Raw genomic sequence first — 20650 nt, forward strand, 5'->3', positions numbered from 1 at the left:
AAACTCCAGGAGACAGGCATAGGCAACCAGGCAAACAAGTATACAGGGAAAACCACTCAACAGCTGCACACATAGGAAAACCGACCATCTCACACTGTAGAGAGGGGAAGACAGAACTTAAATACACAACTAAATTAGACACAGGTGCAACACATTAGGGCGGGGACAAGTAATCACACAAGCGGGAAAAAATTAACAGGAAGTAAAGAAGTCCACACCAGGGAGAACAGAAAACCTTCAAGATAAAACAGGAAGTGGAAAACAATACAGAAAATGTAATACAACTCAAAACAACAACTTGACACAGGGACGAAACATGACTTATGCTATGGCTTCTTTTATCAGGTTTTTGACATACTATACTATGGCTTTTTTATCACTTTTTTGACATACTATACTATGACTTGTTTCGACATACTATAATATGGCTTTTTTATCACTTTTTTCGACTTGGCTTTTTTTATCAGGTTTCCGACATACTATATGGATTTATATCACTTTTTTGACATACTATATGGTGGCTTTTTTATCCATTTTTTTCAACATACTATACTATGGCTTTTTATCACTTTTTTCAACTTGGCTTTTCTTATCAGGTTTTCGACATACTATATTATGGCTTTTTATCACTTTTTTGACATACTATATGATGGCTTTTTTATCACTTTTTTGCCATACTATATGATGGCTTTTTAATAACTTTTTTCGACATACTATACTATGACTTTTTTCGACATACTATACTATGACTCTTTTTGACACCAAATAACATGTTTCATCAGTTTCCCTGATGTTAGCAGGTAGCTAATTGTAGGATGGTAGTAATGCAATTATGAAATTTTGAGCCTAAAGAAGCCCAGGGTTCAGATAGGTCTACAATCAAAAGGTTTTTGCTCACAGGGATTACTTTTACATAATTTTTACTGCATTATTTGAAGATATGACCACATTTTATATGAAAATCCAACACTTATATGACAGAAAATGAGCAAAATCTGATTTTAATTTTAATGTATAGTGTTGGAACTGAACAGGATCTTTCAAATAATGTGAGACAAACATTGCCTATTCAAAAAACAAAGCAACGCATGTATTATAAAATGAATCCTTTCCAGTCTTTATTATACAGTACAGTACATGTCTTTCCAATACTTACAATATGCTACTAATATAAAATATCTTAGCACCAATTCATCGGGAAAAAAGGGGGGAAAACGGGTTAATAGATTTTAGTCAACACGTTAAAACACACTTGTGTTGGTTCAAATAGTGAATAATTTATCAGTATAACCAGTATAACCAATTATCCCAAACAGCTAATTTGAATAGTGAAAGATGCTTTGCTTAAATGCATTGAAAAAAATTTAAGCTGTGTGCAGCAACCTATCATCCCACCCTATAACACATTTTATTAACACAATTATTACCTGTAACAAGCATTTACAAAACCAAGAAAGGGCAATACTGATACTGTTTGATTGTTCAATAATACACCACTGACAAAGAAGCAGCTAATATTAAACAGTATGACATCATTGGCAGAGCAGGTCTTTTATTCCAATCACACATTTATATATATTAGGACCACATTTGATTCTGAACCTAGTGTAAATTGAACGTTGAAGAAAGGAGGCATAATGTACTGAATCTACAAACATTTGCATATTTTCAAAAATTACACCCCCTAACTGTAGTTTTAAGAAAGCCTGTGTGACATTGTTACTATATGGAACTTTTGACAAACAGAGGCCACTGTCCACATGTGGCAAAAGGTAAACATTGTAGGACAATGACACATGTTTAAATTCAACCTTGTGCTAAAATTAGCTAATATTAGCCACCATAAGCTAATGGTCTTACCAGACCAAGTAGGGCTGTAGCAACAAAACCCCTGAGTGTACCGAATTTAGCGAGGGTGCATTTTAGGGGCCTATGAATTCAACTTTTGATTTGTAAGACGAAAAATGTGTTATTTCTTCTTTCGTAAAATGACGCAGCGTTGCTTTAACGCGAGAAATGAAAGGACTCGTGCCTCCCGAGCAGCCGAGAGCGATCGGTCAAACTAAAAAAAAACTCTGCTTTACCAACATTTCTAAACTGAGTTGTGTCATAGCCCCTTTACATTCTTCATGAATGGCCTTCTACTAGGTAAGCAGAGCAAGAGATGATAAGTATGACTGGCCCATATAGTGATCAGCTTTGACCTATAGCTCATACTCTTTGTCTTTGCAAGCTCTCATAAATTTCTATATCCTGTGCTTGAAAATTGCCCCCCCCCCCCCGCCCTTTTTGCTCTCATGTGTCTTTATGTGTTTCTTCGTGTTTTGTAAAGGAAGACAAATGTGATACCTTTAGACTTTTAGAAAAGTTCAAGATGACCAGCTGGTCTGATGTTGGGAAGAGGTGTAAATAGTCCATGAGGGACCTAAGGCGAAACATCTATCAAATGGTTAGCACAATGGTTTGGTCATCAGGATGCAGGGAAGCAACTCTCCAATTTTGAGGTTCCAGGGGACAAATAAGAAAAGCTGTGTGTTTTCAGAGGAGGGTTTGAGCTGCCCGGACCCTGCCACAGCGTAGGCACTTAATAAGCCTCAACCGAACAGAAAGGATGTGACACATTTAGAGAAAGTGCTGTGAAACAAGCAGTTTTTCAAGAAAGGTGAACAAAGGCTGCAATTATACCACCTCCTCAAAGCAGTCTTAAGCCTATGCATACCCCCCCCCCGCCAAAAAAAAAAAAAATAAAGAGAATGAGCAGAGCAACTTCATTAAACATGAAAGCACAAATCTAACAGTGACATTTCTTCCTGTCTCAACTTCTGTCTTCTTAGACTCAGCTTTGTACGAGCTTGGAACAAATCAATACACGGCATGTAGGAACTATACATACATGTCATGTACTATTTTGGACAGATTTATTAAGCAAATTCAAATAACTTTCATTTCAAAATTAGATATCCACCTTTAAATGATACAAAATGATTTATAGTGTGTTTTCTGTGTTGCATTCTTTTTGGCAAATAAGATTATTATTAGAATGAAAAAAAGGAGTATTAGAATGAAAGCCTTACGGGTGTTTGTTTTCTTTCTCTCCAACAGGCTTGAAACCCCTTTGCCAAGAAAAGGATCTAATTTATGAGTTGTGACAGAAAGGTAATATCTGCTGCCTCCAGTTTATTCCCAGAATAAAAATCTTGTTTTGTTTCCGTCTAAATAAATCAGAAAATCTGATTTTTTTTTCTTTCCGCAAAGTAATTTTACCAGCGCGGAGGCATGAAGTGAATACAAGCTGTCGTTCATTACTCTACACAATAACTCATTAACACTCTCCTACACAAAAGTCCCCCCATAAAACAGATAATTCCCCCTGACTGAGTAATTACCATTAGACTCTCAGCAAAAGATCCATTCAGTGAGCAGTAACTGACATCTCTTGCTTGACGTAGGACTGTGTGGGCTGTGAATGCTAATTGATGCAAAATGGTGGAGTGATAGGAGTTGCATCATCCCTCTTAACTCCCTATATATGTTTTACAGGAAGCATGCGAGTGAGGAAAAAAAAACGTTTAGCTGCCCTCTTTACCCAATGTATGATCTGAAAAAGATTCCCTTCGGTGCTTAATCCCCCATCCATCCCAAGCTTCTTACCAAAAAAACCCAAACATAACAAATTATCTGACCGGCAGCACATATTGCTTCAGCCCTCCATAACTGAGGTTATCTTGACAAAGTTACAAAAGTTCTTGATTCAGACCAAGTTCATAAATACAGCTGGACTTCCAAGCTCTTTGTGTGTCGCTTTCGAGGGTCTTAAGTCCCCTTGACATTTTTGGTGTGGGGTCTCTGTGCCAGGCTGGCGTAGTAGGCACACTGGGTGGGGTCACATTGGCCAGTAGGGCCTGGAGGTCCGGGCTGACCGTGGGGGCCGGGGTTTCCTGGCTCTCCCTGGGCTCCGGCTTGTCCCGGGCTCCCGTCTTTACCGTAACCGGGCAGACCAGCCGGACCTATAAGTAGGAAGAGGAACAATCGGGGGCTCCGGATTAGGTGAAACCAACTCAATGGGAATGGATGCAGTATAAGTAAGAGACTAGATGTTACCTATCGGGCCAGAGGGTCCTTGCTCTCCTCTTTCGCCGATACCAGGTTCTCCCTTTTCTCCTCTTGTTCCTTTCTCACCTGGTAGGAACGGGGAAACAAAAGAGTCACTTTGATTCCTGAAGCGGTTATATTTATTGATCAACACTAGGCCTCGATCAAGAATCGATTCAAATGTTAATCGCATGATTGTCCACAGTTAACCCGCGATTAATCGCACATTATTTTATCCATTCTAAATGGACATCAATCGACAGTACATGCAAATAGTCTTGTTGAGAGAACCATCTGGAAGGGCTTTGAAACTCAACTTGCCATTCAAAATACCCTTTTCTTTATCCATTTCTGTTTTTTTCAAGTGAGTTTTGGGTAGGGTTAGGTACCGAAACGCGGTGCCAGTAGGGCACTGGTTCAGACGTAAACGGTACTAACGAGACCGAATAAGAACGAAAATGTTGGTATATAATAAATATATTATATATATTTCAGTTCAGGCACCGGCACCGTTTTAAAAGTAGCAATTTAGCACCAGTATCGGAAAAAACCCAAACGATACCCAACCCTACTTTTGGGTCTTGAGCTGCTTTTTCGTTATCATTGCTTTAGTTCAAAATGTAAGTAATAAAGCCTGTTACTCAGAACGCCATGGCGTTCCAGACGGCGGGAGTTGGTGATACCCTTAATGTTATCATGGAGCGCTTTGTGGTTTCTGCTAGCCGTCCAACGTTACTGCTGCAACGCTTCCTGATTTCGCAAACTAAGGAGCAACCAAGGCCCAAATCACAGAACAAGGGTACGTTAACTGCGCATTAGTCAATATCCCCGACGTTGCACTTCCGAGATTGCTCCGTTGCCGCCGGAAACTCCACCGCATGTCACTCTTTTCGGCCGGATGTCCGTTACCTTCCCCTTTCTTTGTGTTGTAATTTGAAACTCTGGTGGATTTCTGAGGACTATGGTTAACTGCTCCTCAGATCTCTGCAGGGTAAATCCAGACAGCTAGCTAGACTATCTGTCCAATCGGAGTTTTCTGTTGCACAACTATAACAACATTTGAACGTACACATGTTCCACCAAAACAAGTTCCTTCCCAAGGCTATTTTGCAGAGGCGATTGTGATTGGTTTAAAGTAAATGCCAGTAAATCAGAGCAAGTTTTTCTTCCATCCCGGAATGCTGCGTGGACTAGCCAGACCCTCCTCCTCCGCGTTGTGGAGGAAGGTCTGGCAAAGAGAGACTAATTGCGCTGGCGTTAAAAGTAATTTGCATTAACTTGTTATAATCACGTTCATTTTTACAGCCCTAATCAACACATTTGAAAAAACGTTTACTATAGGTTGAAATAGAAGACACAAGGATGGACTGCTGGGAATATCTGACATGTCCCTATCTGTGTTTAAACTTTATAGCAGTCTCTGCACAGCTTTTCTCCACTATCTCAGGATGAAAAAGTCATTCACATCTACCAGTGCTACACAGCCTGTAAACTCTGATGTTTTATAATATCCGTAGCTTTAAATCATTTGAATGGTGAATACCATTTATTTTTTATAGAATGGTTTGATGCATTACAAAGATGGTTGGTTTGTTTAATCTGTACAAAAACCTCAGAGTGTAAAAACAACACATTGTGGTTTTACAGGGAGTTATGTCCCAGACCACTTCCTGGACTCTCTGCTGGTTGCCTGGCAACCTCACAGTCACGACAGAATTTCAGGAAACAACAAAACCAATATAATGTGTTCACCACGTATGGAAGTGGCCTGAATCTGATCTAGGCTAGATTTGAGTGTTCACACTACTTCTGAAGAAGCCTGACCTGGTCACTTGACCCCAAAAAAATCTGATTTGGGCCACTTTTGCCTGCAGTCTGAACGTAGCCTGAGAGTCCTGGCATCCGGTTGCCCTCGAACTCGTCCATGCTTCCTGTTTCTGCTTTGTCGTGCACCGCTTAAAAAAATAGAGTAGTCCTGGTGCGCCAGCGAGATCTACATAATTTTGACATCACATAGGCGCGCGACAGGTCGGGAACAACGACTGTAAAGAGGCCTTTAGGCTACCGGTTCCCCCCCCGTTTCCATCCTTTGTGCTAAGCTAAGCTAACGGTCTCCTCACATGTATGTACAGACGTGAGAATGGTATCAATTTTCTCATCCAGCTCTCCGCACGAAAGCAAATAAAAAGATTTTTTTCCAAAACGCCATTATTCCTATGAAACCCCGGACTGACGCAGTGTGCGGGTCTGTAATGTTCAGAGCCATCTCAATGTGGAATAGCTTACCAACTATCACAGTGGAGGCACACAAGTAAGGCCAGCTTTATAATTCAATTCAATTTTATTTATAGTATCAAATCATAACAGAGTTATCTCAAGACACTTTACAGATAGAGTAAGTCTAGACCACACTCTATAAATTCCAAAACTCCAACAATTACAGTAATTCCCTCAAGAGCAAGCATTAGCAGTGGCAAGGAAAAACTCCCTTTTAGGAAGAAACCTCGGCAGACCCAGACTCTTGGTAGGCGGTGTCTGACAGGGCCGGTTGGGGGTGTGATGAACAGTGGCAAATAATAGTCACATTAAAGATAATAGTCACATTAAAGATAACTTTATAACTTTATAAGACTACTTAGAAAACGCAAACACTAACTAGACACCATTTAATATAATTGTCGGAATGTGATGTTATTCTATTTGACAATAATTTACGAAACATGTACACAAAGTGATATTCTTTTACTTGCACTATATGTCTTCTTTTAAATGTATGTAAAATTGTATGTTTGGAATTTGTATGTACATATTGTGATTATTTTATGTGGAGCCCAGGAAGAGTAGCCGCTACATCGTTAGCAGCTAATGGGGATCCCAATAAAGGAATATTCAACTAGTCCTTTAAAACGTCCCCCAGATGTCTTTTTAAAAATTAGAGATTACTTTCCAATTTATGATTACAATTTGGGCACAAATTTTCTTTCCCTTCTCTACTAGCTGATGTACATTGTTTCAGGTCGGCCTGTACTGCAGTGAATTATATTTCTCACTGCCAATCCAGAAAGTGATTTGAAAAGATGTAAAACTAAGCAGTGCAGAAATAGTGAAGGAACAAAATCCTTAAAAAGCACAGACACACACACACACACACACACACACACACACACACACACACAGTCTATGTCTTACCTTTAGGGCCCATGGGTCCCCTGGGTCCTTCTCCCCCATTCTGTCCAGGCATACCAGGCTCTCCAGGGGGGCCAGGTCGTCCGGAATTGCCGTCCTTACCTGGAGGGCCTGGAGGTCCTGGACGTCCCGCTGTACTCTTCACATGGGCTGGCTGGATCTGAGCCATGAGGTAAGCCATTTTGGCTGGACACAAAAGATAAAGTGAATTCAATCTCATGTAACTCTGTTAAAGTTATCTCAATGAGGCTGACAGGAAAGACCATAACATAAAAAAATGGCCTCCTCACCGTCTAATTGCTTTGCCAGCTCCTCCTGGATGAGCCGTCTCATCTGCTCCAGTGATACCGACTCTCCCTGAGAAAACAGAGATGTTCCTCATTCACTCAGTTATTAATGCCTGAATCTAAATCATCTGCGTATATATTTCTGTGACATCAACGTTAAAGATTTCAGGTAGAGCTGGGCGACATGGAGGAAATCAAACATCACGATATTTTTGACCAAATACATCAATGTCGATATTGCGGCAATATGGGTTGACTATTGGTGCTTTCACACAACATTTACACAATGAGATTGTTAATAAATAGTCATCAGTACCATGAATATAATGACTAAGTGGGTAAAGGCAAATAATAGAACAGTTACAACAGTCTGGTGAGTTCAGAAAATGACATCACTTTACTGTAATGCAGCCTTTAAAACCAGGAAAAGACAACAAATCACAATATTACTATTACGATATCCTAAAGAGGAAATCTAGCCTCATATATCGATGTCATATTGCCCAGCCCTACTTTCAGGGCTATGACTCACCCTTTGGCCTGGGATACCGGGGTTTCCTGAGACTCCTTGTGGCCCGGGAGGTCCTATATCCCCTGGTGGTCCCGACATGCCCATCATCCCTGTGTGGCCCTTTCTCCCGGGGGGGCCAGGGTTTCCAGGCATACCTGGATCTCCTGAAATTCCTTTATCTCCCTTCACACCTGAGTCTCCCTGGATTAGATGACAGCAATTGTACATTCAGACGTGAAGCACCTTCAAAATAACAGTTTTTTTTTATTTCTCTGTAAAATATTAATAGTTGACGTGATTGCTTCATTTTTTGCATTAAATTACTTTCTACTGCCAATAATACCCCTAATTCATATTTGTGTACATTTAGCTGCCAAGACAATATACCAAATGACAATAATAATATTTTAATGATGATAATATTATTATTTTATCATTATATATTAAGATCATATTTAACCATGTACCTAAATACCAATTGCAATGGGCTAGAGGACCACAACAGAAAGAAGCCTTTGGATTTTTTTTTTTAAGATTTATTTTGGGGCATTTCCGTCTTTAATGGAAATGACAGCTAGGTGAGAAAGGGGAGGGAGAGAGAGAGAGGGGGAAGACACGGAGGAAATCGTCCCAAGTCGGACTCGAACCCTGGACCTTCTGCGTCGAGGCACATACCTCTATGTATATGTGTGCCCACTCTACCAACTGGGCCAACCAAGCCACAAGCCTTTGGTTTTTTCTTGTGTTTTTATCCTCTGGGATTTTTTTTAATGTCGGCCTATGTAACAACTGCTGTGCAGTGTTATATGTGGTTCCTTTTCAAATCATCAAATGAAGAAAAACAAATAAGAAAATAACTAGCTTGGTTGAACCCCACCATCAAAAACAAAAGAAAGTCAGTCCAAAGTAATGGCTGAATTAAACCCATTGCTTGGTTTTCTGGACGGAGGGCCAGATGAATGTAAAGTTGCCCTGAGGTGTCTGTGTAATAATTGAGAAGGTGATTGACAAACATCTGAAAAGCTCTTTATGCCATTTTGCCCCCTTTGTTCTCCGTGAAGTTAGCTAGAAGTGAATGTAATCCTCGGGCCCTATTTTACCCATTAACCATGCGCATGGCGTGAAGCGCATGTCCAAATCCACTGTTGCTAGTTTGACGGGCGGAAGAAAGGGTCCGTGTGCCGGGCGCATGGTCCTAAATGGTCGACTTAGTGTCTTCATTATTTCATAGGTGTGTTTTGGGCGTAACGTGCAATAAACCAATCAGAGTGTCATCTCCCGTTCCCTTTAAAAGCCAGACGCGTTTGGACCTCGCCGCATTGCTATTATGATGGCGGATTTGCACCGTAATATTTTTAGTTGTAATCTTTTGCATGTTTGTGTGGTGCTGCGCTTCCCTGTGTGTGTGTAACAAGCATAGTGTGTGCGCGCTGTGCATAAGCCTAGGCGCATTTTACTAATGTGCTGTTAAAATAACAACGAAAAGCTGAGTTACTGACTTTAGACCAGGTTTTTGTTGGTCAATGGCGCGATCACTTCCCGCTGCCTCAAGATAGCAATACGCCAAGAATTCACCTGAACACACCTCCCTGTAAGACCAGCACGTCCATGGGCGCACAGATGGGTGCAGGTGCATTTGTTATTTAAACGACGTGGGTGATGGACGGGAAATTAACAACTGCGTCGGACTTAAACTAGCAAAGAGACTTGCATCGGGCTTTGCACTGCGCCGGGTGCAAGGCAATTTGGCCTTGTGTGTTCTGATTAATTTGGCATGCAGTTACCACACCAGTTATAATCATAATTTTGTTTTAATGAAAACAGGCGAGTGTTCTTTAAGTGCCTGGTAGTGGGTCAAATGAATGCCGATGTGTTTCATGTGGATTTCCAAAAGTAACTGCTAAATATTGAAAGAAACTTTAAAGCGTTCAATTTAAGAATGGAATTTGGTGCAGTGGTAGAATGAGTGTTTAACCACCTGCTAGATCCCACTTTAAGCGCCGTTTGCGTCTCTACTACACACCTTATCTCCTTTGAGGCCACGATCACCAACTCTGCCAGGCATCCCCTACAAAAAACACAAAACAGTGGATGTGAGCAAGTCAATCAGAATCAGAATTGTTTTTATTGTCACGGTAAGTACATACAATAAACTTAAAAGTGCTACTCTGTGGTGCAAACTTAAAAACACACACACACACACACACACACACACACACACACACATACATTAAACTAAGAACGTGGATAAGAGAATTTGAAGATGGTAAAAATATTAAAACTAGAGTAAATAGTAAAATAGGGAAATAATTTAGTAAAATAATTTACTCACATTGCATATTATAACATAAAGTCCAGGTGCATAGCAGCATAAGTGGATACAAAGTGCAAATTGCTTGTGGAAAAAGAAACTGTTCCTGAATCTGGAAGTGCACGTTTTGGCACACATACAACCTATAACCTACAAATCTGTCTGCATAAAATCACAATATTCGTCATCAATGGTCTTATAAAGTGCCCGTACCTGCTTTCCTTCTGGGCCAATTGGACCGGGTGGACCCTGGAAACCAAGATAAAAGTTAACATTACCCAACAGCTGGACATATGTGCGAGCTGCAATTAATCTTTGGAAAAATAAGTCAAATGTAGCACTCACCGAGGGGCCTTTAGGCCCACTAAAGCCTGGTAATCCTGGGTTGCCGGCCTCTCCCTTGTCTCCTCTAAGACCCTGTATGATAACAGAGGCATCCCATCATCACATGGCACACACATGGCCTACTGTACTTGTATTCTATAAAAAAAAAAAAAAACTTGCTCATTACTGAGGATTCAGCCAGATTAACATTAGCTGTGCTTCTTATCAACATGCAGGAGTGCCCTGGATACAAATCTCCTGCGCCCATTTTGCGGGGGGGGGGAGATGCAAGCTTGAAGAGATTAAAATTGATATTGACAGGGGGGCATGTGGGCATGGCGACTAGTTATGGCTATCGGCAACCACAAAGGGAAGGAATTCATTAATGCTTGCAGAATTGAGAGAATATTTTCATTTCAACTTATTATATCGATATCGTGATATGAGACTAGATACCTCATATCACGATATGAGGTATCTCTTAGATTTTGGATATCGTAATAATGGTAAATGTTGTCTTCTTCCTGTTTTTAAAGGCTGCATTACAGTAAAGTGAAGCCATTTTTTTCTGTTCTTAGCTGTTCTATTATTTGCCTTTAACCCACTTAGTCACTGTATCCACATGGTTGATGATTATTGATCTAAAATCTCATTGTGAACATATTTTGTGAGAGCACAAATTGTCATCCCTACAATATCGCAGCAGTATGGACCCTGGGGTATTTGGTCAAGAATATCGCAATATTCAGATTTTCTCCATATTTACCAGTCCTTTCCACTTCATGTTCTTGAATAGACACTCTCTCTTCTGCTTCTTTCCCCTCAGTGTGCCGTGCTCGCTCTCTCTCTCAGTGTGGCAAATGTGGCCATCTTGATAACATTTTTGCTTCATTTTCTGCATTAAATTGCTTTCTACTGCCACTTACGATGCTAATGTGGATTTGTGTACGTCTAGCTGCCAACAAAATATACAAAATAACATGTTTTTTTAACCATGACCATGATAATATGAACATTTGAACCATGTAACTTGATACCAATTGCATTGGGCTAGACGACCGCAATTGAAATAAGCCTTTCGGACTTTGTGTTTTTATCCTGGGCGATTTTCATTTGTTCATGTAACAACTTATATGTTGTTCTTTGTGAAATTATTAAACAAAAGAAAAAACAGTCAGAAAAGAACTGTAGCTTATTTGAACCCCATCATCAAAAACAAAAAGAAAGTCATTCATATTCTTGAATAGATACACTCTCTCTCTTCTGCCTCTTCTCTCTCTGTCTCTGTGTGTGGCAAATTTGGCCGTCTGATAGCATTTATGGAAACAATCTGATCCTGCCTCTAAATACTTTCCCCCCCTGCACTGAAATCCCTCTCCATCTCCTCCCCCGACCTCTGTGCATCTGGCTCCTGCTCGCCTCCCTCCTCCAGGCTATATTCCTGAACAATCTGCTGCCTCTGCTGACTGATACCACCCGCTCCTCTCTGAAAGCGGGCTGCGTTATCGTCTGCCCTCCACTAAGCAACAGCTAGGGCTCCTACCAAGAAAACCAGCCCACGGACAGGTGTGCCGCTTCATTCCATTTCACACGTTTTGTGTGCGAATGATAGGAAGACGTCAGATTAGAAATTCTCCTCACCCCCAGGTCTCACTATCTCTCAGCAGGTGGAAGAAGTACTCAGATCCTTTACTTAAAATGTCCCGTGGCATGAAAATTTCACTTTATGAGGTTTTTTAACATTAATATGTGTTCCCCCAGCCTGCCTATGGACCCCCAGTGGCTAGAAATGGTGATAGGTGTAAACCGAGCCCTGGGTATCCTGCTCTGCCTTTGAGAAAATGAAAGCTCAGATGGGCCGATCTGGAATCTTCTCCTTATGATGTCATAAGGAGCAAGGTTACCTCCCTTTTCTCTGCTTTGCCCACCCAGAGAATTTGGCCCACCCATGAGAAAGAGACATCATGGCTTTCAAACGAGCAAAGTGGCAATTGGTCAAGGCCACACCCCCACCCTCCACCTTGCCCCCCCTCTCCTCCTCAATAGCTATAGAGACTTCAGATACAGTATTAGGGGACCACTAAGGCCTATATAAAAGAGACTTCAGATACAGTATTAGGGGACCACTGAGGTCTATATAAAAGAGACTTCAGATACAGTATTAGGGGACCACTAAGATCTATATAAAAGAGACTTCAGATACAGTATTAGGGGACCACTAAGGTCTGTACAAAAGAAACTTCAGATACAGTATTAGGGGACCACTAAGGTCTATATAAAAGAGACTTCAGATACAGTATTAGGGGACCACTAAGGTCTATATAAAAGAGACTTCAGATACAGTATTAGGGGACCACTAAGGCCTATATAAAAGAGACTTCAGATACAGTATTAGGGGACCACTAAGGTCTATATAAAAGAGACTTCAGATACAGTATTAGGGGACCACTAAGGTCTGTACAAAAGAGACTTCAGATACAGTATTAGGGGACCACTAAGGTCTATATAAAAGAGACTTCAGATACAATATTAGGGGACCACTAAGGTCTATATAGCATCTATAAAGCATCCAAAGAGCACCATGTCATGGGACCTTTAAGTAAAAGTACTAATGCCACACTGTAAAAATACTGTTACAAATAAATATCCTGCATTGAAACTGTTACTTAAGTAAAAGTATGTAAGCATCATCAGAAAAATGTACTTGAAGTATTAAAAGTAAAAGTACTCAATGCAGAAAAATCCTCACATTTTAGAAACTGGAAACAATCCAAACAGCTGTGTGTTTAATGGTCTAATCATTAGTTATATTGTTGGGTAATCATTTATATTAAAACATCGCACAGGTGTACAAAAATCTTAATGTGTAAAGTAACTAGTAGCTAAAGCTGTCAGATGAATGTAGTAAAGTAAAAAGTACAATATTTCTCTCTGAAATGTAGTGGAGTAGAAGTAGAAAGTGGTGTAAAAAGAAAAGACTTGAGTAAAGTACAAGCACCTCAACATTTGTACTTAAGTAGAGTACTGGAGTACATGAGCTTAGTTACATTCCATCACTGCCATTTCTGTCTACTACATTTTATTTTTCCTGACATACATGTGATGAAGACCACTGCCTCCTCTTCATCTCCAGGCCCAGCACCAGTGTCGCCCTGTAAACTCTATAATCACTGAACCCTCGCTGGCTTTAATTAACCTCATCTGTGTGCTCAGCACACTGAGAGTACATTGTGTACTGTACAAGGGCTCCAAAAGCTTTAGGAGGACTGGGAGGGCTCTTTGAAATGATAGGTTACCTGTGGTCAACCCTATCTCCTACAAAATGAAGTTTTCATACAACTAAACTGCATTCTCAGTTACATTTTGAGTAGCCTATTGTATATCAACGATGTTTCATTTCCAGGATTTCTCCGGTGCCGCCGGAAATTCAGCCAAATGTACTTAATTTTTCGGCCGAATGTCAGTTAACCTTTCTTTGTGTTGGCACTCTAAACTCTGGTGGATTTATGAGGACTATGGTTAACTGTTCCTCAGATCTCTGCAGGGTAAATCCAGACAGCTACTGTAGCTAGACTATCTGTCCAATCAGAGTTTTCTGTTGCATGGCTAAAACTACTTTTGAACGTACACACGTTCCACCAAAACAAGTTCCTTCCATAGGCTGTTTTGCAGAGGCACCGTTGCTCCATCCAGCTCTTAGTGCCGCCCAAGATGATTGTGATTGGGTTAAAGAAATGCCAATAAAACAGACTCTCCTCCATAGCGCGGTGGAGGAAGGTCTGGGAATGCGAGACTACATTTAGAGGGAAACATATTTTCTCCACGATTATGCAATTTTAACCTACTGGAGGTCTAAGGGCATTTTCTCCATTTTTACATATCTTCTTAAATTCCCTTTTTAAGGGTATTTGCATATAACCTGATTCCCATGTATTTTATTTTAAAATGTTCAGAACAAACTCAGCTTTCTATGGAGTGATGCCCAAAACTTGTTCTAGAGCAATATGTGAAGAGATAATTTTGCCCTAAAGTTGAAATGTTGATGTTCGCTTTTTTAAAATCCTTCATTAGACCGATAGCAGATGGGTTCCGAGATTGCAACTGCCAGTTATATTTACTATAGTCTCGCATTGCCAGACCATCGCATTCCACAGTGCTGTGGAGGAAGGTCTGGCTAGTCCACACAGCATTCCGGGGTGGGAGAAAAACATGTTCTGGTTTATTTGCATTTCTTCAAACCAATAACAATCATCTTGGGCGGCAGTAAAGCTCCCATTACATGGTGCTCTTTGGATGCTTTTATATAGACCTTAGTGGTCTATATAAAAGGACCAATCACGGAAGTGGAACGTTATGGATATAGACTAAGGGGGAAGTGATGTTCCCACCCAGCTAACAAATACAACAATGTTCTCCAATCTTCCATCATAATCTGACAGCTCATCTCTTCAAGAAATACTTCCCAGCCTCCTCTCGCTTAACTTACATCCCACACACGGTCCCTGAAAGTGCTACTTTTTCCTAATTTGCTTTATTTGGCACGCTAACACTTAAAATGCATTTTTGATTTTGTACATCTACGTTAGTACTTTGGTTGTGGTTTTTATATAAGCCGCTACAGGTTTCTACCACAGCCTCACATGCATTTTTTGTATTTCGTCAATGTAATTTGTTTCTTATGTTCTGTGAAACAAGTTAACTAAGCTAAAGTAGGAACAGATAACTCACCGGGGATCCAGGGAGACCCGCTTTTCCCGACGGGCCCGGTTCACCTGGCTTGCCCTGGGATGCAAAAGGGGAAAAAAAGAAGACAGGTTGAGAAAATTGATGGGGAAGGATAGCAAGAGAAATGACTAGAGTCCCACTTTGTGTCCATATCTATCTGTCTGTCTGCTTGACACTGTGCTGCGCCTGTCTTCTGTCTACGTCAGACAGCCCCCCCGCAAGTGAACTCACCAAATCTCCACTTGGTCCACTAAGTCCTTCTCTGCCTGGAGGTCCCATAGGGCCCTGCCAAAACAGAACAAAAATAAGCTGTTATATTAGGTCTTTTACATGCTGAAAACAAAGGAACTTAAATCATATCTCATCTTTAGGGCATGCTGAGGAAAACTGCAAGCTTGACCACTTTAATCGTCATTGGAATACAGCCTCTAACGTAGTAGTGAGTTAAATCTGAAATCCGCTTTTAGTGTGCAGGTGTAAAATATTCTTACTTTAGGAGACGTGCTGTGAGAACATTGTGTCTCCAAACCTCACAGGCAAACAGGATGAGTCTAAAGTGAAGCGTTACATCCTGCTACGAGACAAATCTGGGAATAAAGGTGCTGCGGCCTTTAAATGTGTACGTGAGAGGGATTTGAGTTTGTCACCTGGAGAAGATAAATTGCACACAACTCCCGTATAATGTCAAAAGATATAAAGCTGATACGTTTTTTTAAATGATACCATGCGGCTAATGGAGCTTTAGTATTATATAGAGAAGATTAAAAGGTGCTGTGGTCGGCTGGGGGGAAATTTTGCATTGTGTCCAAAACCTTTTTTAATCTCCGGAGTTTTCTCTGCATTCCCTCAATCAATGGAGGATTGGTTCCAGGCAGTAATAATGATTATTCTCGTGGACTGGGTGACTAAACCAGGAGGGGATGCTGCATAAGAAAGAATGACATATAGGATTTTTATAGGGAAGACAAATATTTGCTGTAGGAGCCTGTATATTACTTTTATACAGGAAATGCATAAGGGAAAGCTAAGGTAGGCATTTCTCTGTATTCTGTAAGTCACTTTATCGCAGCTTTTTGTGTGTGTGTGTGTGTGTGTGTGTGTGTGTGTGTGTGTGTGTGTGTGTGTGTGTGTGTGTGTGTGTGTGTGTGTGTGCGCGCGTTGATATTGACTGAACTGCAGATTGAAGATACCTTCTGGTGGTCACAATTTGGATTTGTATGCATGTCGAAAAAATTGCAAAACCAGCAAAATTTACAAGTGTAATTTCCACTGGGGATGGGGGAGACACGTCCCCCTCACTCGTCAACATCCTATTTATGCTCCCCTTTTGTTTCAGGTGGATTGTCTGATTTAGCTCTCTCTAATGGATTAAGATCTCTAATCTAGAGCTAAGTGTCCTCTTACTGCCCTACCACCACAGTCCAGAGAACCGAAAATCTAAGTATCCCCCTTTGTCCTCGGTTATTTATTTGCTGGATTGATTAAAAAGCAGAGAAAGAGAGAGAGAGAGAGAGAGAGAGAGAGAGAGAGAGAGAGAGAGAGAGAGAGAGAGAGAGAGAGAGAGAGAGAAAGTAGTAGCCAATGTAGACTAGAATGATATCTAACCCTTAAAAGAGATTATGAATTAGCAGAATATCTCTCTACTGTCAGAAATAGAAAGCAGAGAACAGGTATAGACTCAGTGACCACAAACTGGCAGTTGAAATGGACACACAAAAAGTCATGGCCACCAAAAGAAAGCGGAACAAATGTGGTCACTGTTTGACAGGTGAGGTTGAGACGGAGGTGCACTTTATCCTACAATGTACAGCATTCAAAGAAAAAAAACATTTGTTTTCAACAAATTTAACTCCGTAATCCCAGATTTCAAAGAACTGAACGTCCTTTCAAATTTAAACATTCTGGGAGAAGGAAACATCTTGCTGCCCAATATGCCCAAACGTACGTACTGCATACTGTAGTGTTCTGTCCAAATGTTTGTCTAAATTGTATTTCTATGCTTTGGCAACATTGTTATTGAAACTTTCATGCCAATAAAGCACCTTTGGATTGAACTGAATTGAGAGAGAGAGAGAGAGAGAGAGAAAGAGAGAGAGAGAAAGAGAGAAAGAGAGAGAGAGAGAGAGAGAGAGAGAGAGAGAGAGAGAGAGAGAGAGAGAGAGAGAGATTCAAATGTACAAGGTTGAACATACCTCCTTCCCAGGTTTCCCATCATGCCCAGCTGATCCAGGCTTTCCATCTTCTCCCTGTTTGGCACAGAAGACAAAAATAATAGAAACCTCAAGGCTAATGTAAGCATACCGTCCTCACCCAAGAAAACGGCCATATAGGTCGATTGAGCAGTTTATAACGACCCATATTTACATTTGTTAGGAAGCAGCCTTTAGTGGCCATAGTAATTATAATGGGAGCCATGCAGTAAGTAAGGTGACAACATATAAGAGCGCAAAACTCTAACGGATGAAGGTTGGTGTGGTGGACGGGTCAAAGAAACAGAGGACTGTCACTTAGGAGACCGGGGTTGGTGTCCTGTGTGAAACCAAACGTCAATGGTCACTCTTTTAGATTAACAGACTTTGTTACGGACCTAAGTCTGTGACGTTAACACTTACGTAGGATCACCATTTTAATGAGTATTGTTGCAGGTAGATTTTCATGGCCAAAGATGGCTTCTCTGTAATTGTTGTGCACATGACAATAAATGACTAGAAAACTACTGCGTCGACAATCCACAGAACAGTAAAAGCACACTTGAGATCCACCGAGTTAGTCATAAGGATCCATATAACACTTCTACATTGTACTGAGGTACTGGGCTGTACTGTACTTCTAATTGAATAAAGTAAACTTTCAATTTCTTGAATATAGAGATTATCACATCCATGCGACTGACATTTAGTGGCAGCAATTATGAGCAGCGGAGGGGTAATTTTCAGTGCGTCTATGGAAACACTTCACGGCTCCTCTAATAGGTCGTCTGCCGTCTGCGTGGCGGCGCAGCCTGCAGGGCTGAGAGGCTGCCCGCTGCGCCGTGGCTCAGTCAGAGCCGTCGGTAACGAGCCATGCTATTGGTCACGGCACCGTGGCAGAAACCTTTGCTGCTGGTGTGCGTGTGTGGGAGACAAAGCAGCAGGTTCGGTGGTTCTTTCTGTGAGGAGGGGGGGCGTGGGGGGTCAGACATATCTTGACATCTCAGAGCAGCATGCCAAACACTGAGTGGAAATTCCCTGAACCAGCGGTGGAAGAAGTATTCTGATCCTTTACTGAAGTAAGAGTACTTATACCACACCGTAAAAAAATTCTCTGTTACAAATAAGTCCTGCATTGAAATGTTACTTCAGTAAAAGTATGTGCATATCAACAGGGGAATGTACTTCAAGTATTAAAACTAAAAGTACTCAATGCAGAAAAATCCTCACATTTTAATAAACGATCCAAACGGTTCCGTCAACCAACTAAGTGTTTAATTGTCTAATCATTTCAGCTGGACTTGTAGGCATGTATATTGTTGGGTAGTTTAAATTATAATAAAACATCGTATTTTATCAACTCTGTGTGTTTTGTGTGCAAAAATCCTAATTTGTAAAGTAACTAAAGCTGTCAGATTAATGTAGTGGAGTAAAAAGTAAAATTTTCATTGAAATGTAGCAGAAATAGAAAGTGCCATGAAAAGAAAAGACTCAAGTAAAGTACAAGTACCTCAAATTTGTACTTAACTACATTACTTGAGTAAATTTACTTAGTTACATTCTACCACTGCCCTGAACCGCCATGAATAATTCCAGTTCTGGCTGTTGAGCAGAGGAGCTTAGATTTTTAAATGCGTAATCTAATGTTCTTAACCGTTTTATACACCTTTGTGGTCTTTAACTGCAGTTAAATGTAAAGATGCCTTAGCTTTGATACGTACAGAAAATGTTCTTCCAAATGTGTTATTGTCACGGTCTGATGGGCTGTCTCCTTGTCTTGTTTTTTTATTCAGTTTTATTGTCTTCATTTGATGAAGACAATATGGCCAAAGATGGCTTCAGGGATGAATACGTTTCCCTTGAAACGTAATCGAGAACGCAGTTTTATTGTATGGGAACGTAATCTTTAGGGGCTGATGCTGAAGCTCATTGTGGCACGAAAATAAAAAATGGCATTGTTTGTGTGTTGTGCTCTTAAATGCAAACCGACCTGTTGAAATACATAAAAACACAAAAAGTAACACACTGACCTTAGGTCCTGGAGCTCCAGATTCTCCTCTGTGGCCCTTAAAGCCCTGTATAGGAAGAAGAACAGATCAGTCAATCAGTCACAGCAATTTGCACTTTGCTTCATCCGATCGGTTTACTGGCTGTCACTTACCTGAGGTCCCCTGAGCCCCTGGTTTCCTGCTGGTCCAGGTTCACCTTGCTTGCCCTGAAATAAAAAACTGAAATAGTTACATTGTCTGGCCACTAGGGTTGGGCATGGAGAATCGGTTCCAACTTGGAACAGTTTCAAACACTACAAATCCAATTTTGGTTTCCAATCCGATCATCGGTTCCAAATTTAACAGGCGCAAGTTTTCGTTTCCGGTTGTGATGTAACTTGTTTGTACTTCAGACGTCACTACGTCTTCTCAGTTTATTTATTTAAAGACTTTTTTTTCTATTCATTTAGTTATTTGTTTATATGGGATTTGTTTTAAAAGTCTAATTGTTAATGTTTTATTTAATTTTCGGTGTTTAAGATAAAATAGAATTGGAGTTGCACATTTGATAAGACGACACTGTTTGTTATATGAATAAAAGTATATTTTTCAGTCATTTGTCTGCAGCTCACTCTATTAAAAAAGTCGGGAGAAGATTGCATCGTGAACTAAAAATCGTGAATTGTATCTAATCGTGCGTTGAATGTATCGTTACATCCCTATTATATATTCGTTGGATCACTGACCACCATCTACTTACAGGTTCTCCTGTTTCACCCGGTCTGCCATCTTTTCCCATTTTGCCGGGCTGGCCCTGCAGATCAATGAAAGCGCATTTACAACTCAGACTGTTTACACCACAGTGCAGGGACCGTGTGTGTGTGTGTGTGTGTGTATTCACAATGCTGTACATCTAATCATTTTCTCTTACGATCAAGCCAGGAAGACCCGGTGGTCCCTGGATTCCTTTGAGACCCTCTTTGCCCTGGTAAAAACAAACAAACAAACAAATATAATTCACCAAAGACAAAGAAATG

The 20650-nt window shown here is 40.7% G+C and overlaps 1 protein-coding gene across 1 annotated transcript in view; it reads right to left on the bottom strand.

Annotated features, from left to right (window-relative positions):
• Positions 1-3374: 3374 nt before the first annotated feature.
• The window catches only part of col22a1 (collagen, type XXII, alpha 1), an 84926-nt gene continuing 67650 nt past the window's right edge, over positions 3375-20650 (bottom strand). The window contains 15 exon segments of the mRNA XM_028598273.1: positions 3375-4007; positions 4102-4179; positions 7282-7464; positions 7569-7635; positions 8098-8277; positions 10100-10144; positions 10601-10636; positions 10733-10804; positions 15440-15493; positions 15668-15721; positions 17629-17682; positions 19656-19700; positions 19787-19840; positions 20374-20427; positions 20545-20598. Of these exon segments, the coding sequence (XP_028454074.1) occupies positions 3814-4007; positions 4102-4179; positions 7282-7464; positions 7569-7635; positions 8098-8277; positions 10100-10144; positions 10601-10636; positions 10733-10804; positions 15440-15493; positions 15668-15721; positions 17629-17682; positions 19656-19700; positions 19787-19840; positions 20374-20427; positions 20545-20598 (1224 nt within the window). The 3' untranslated portion in view covers positions 3375-3813.

The sequence above is a fragment of the Perca flavescens genome, chromosome 14 (genome assembly GCF_004354835.1).
Source record: "Perca flavescens isolate YP-PL-M2 chromosome 14, PFLA_1.0, whole genome shotgun sequence".
Taxonomy (NCBI): Eukaryota; Metazoa; Chordata; class Actinopteri; order Perciformes; family Percidae; genus Perca; species Perca flavescens.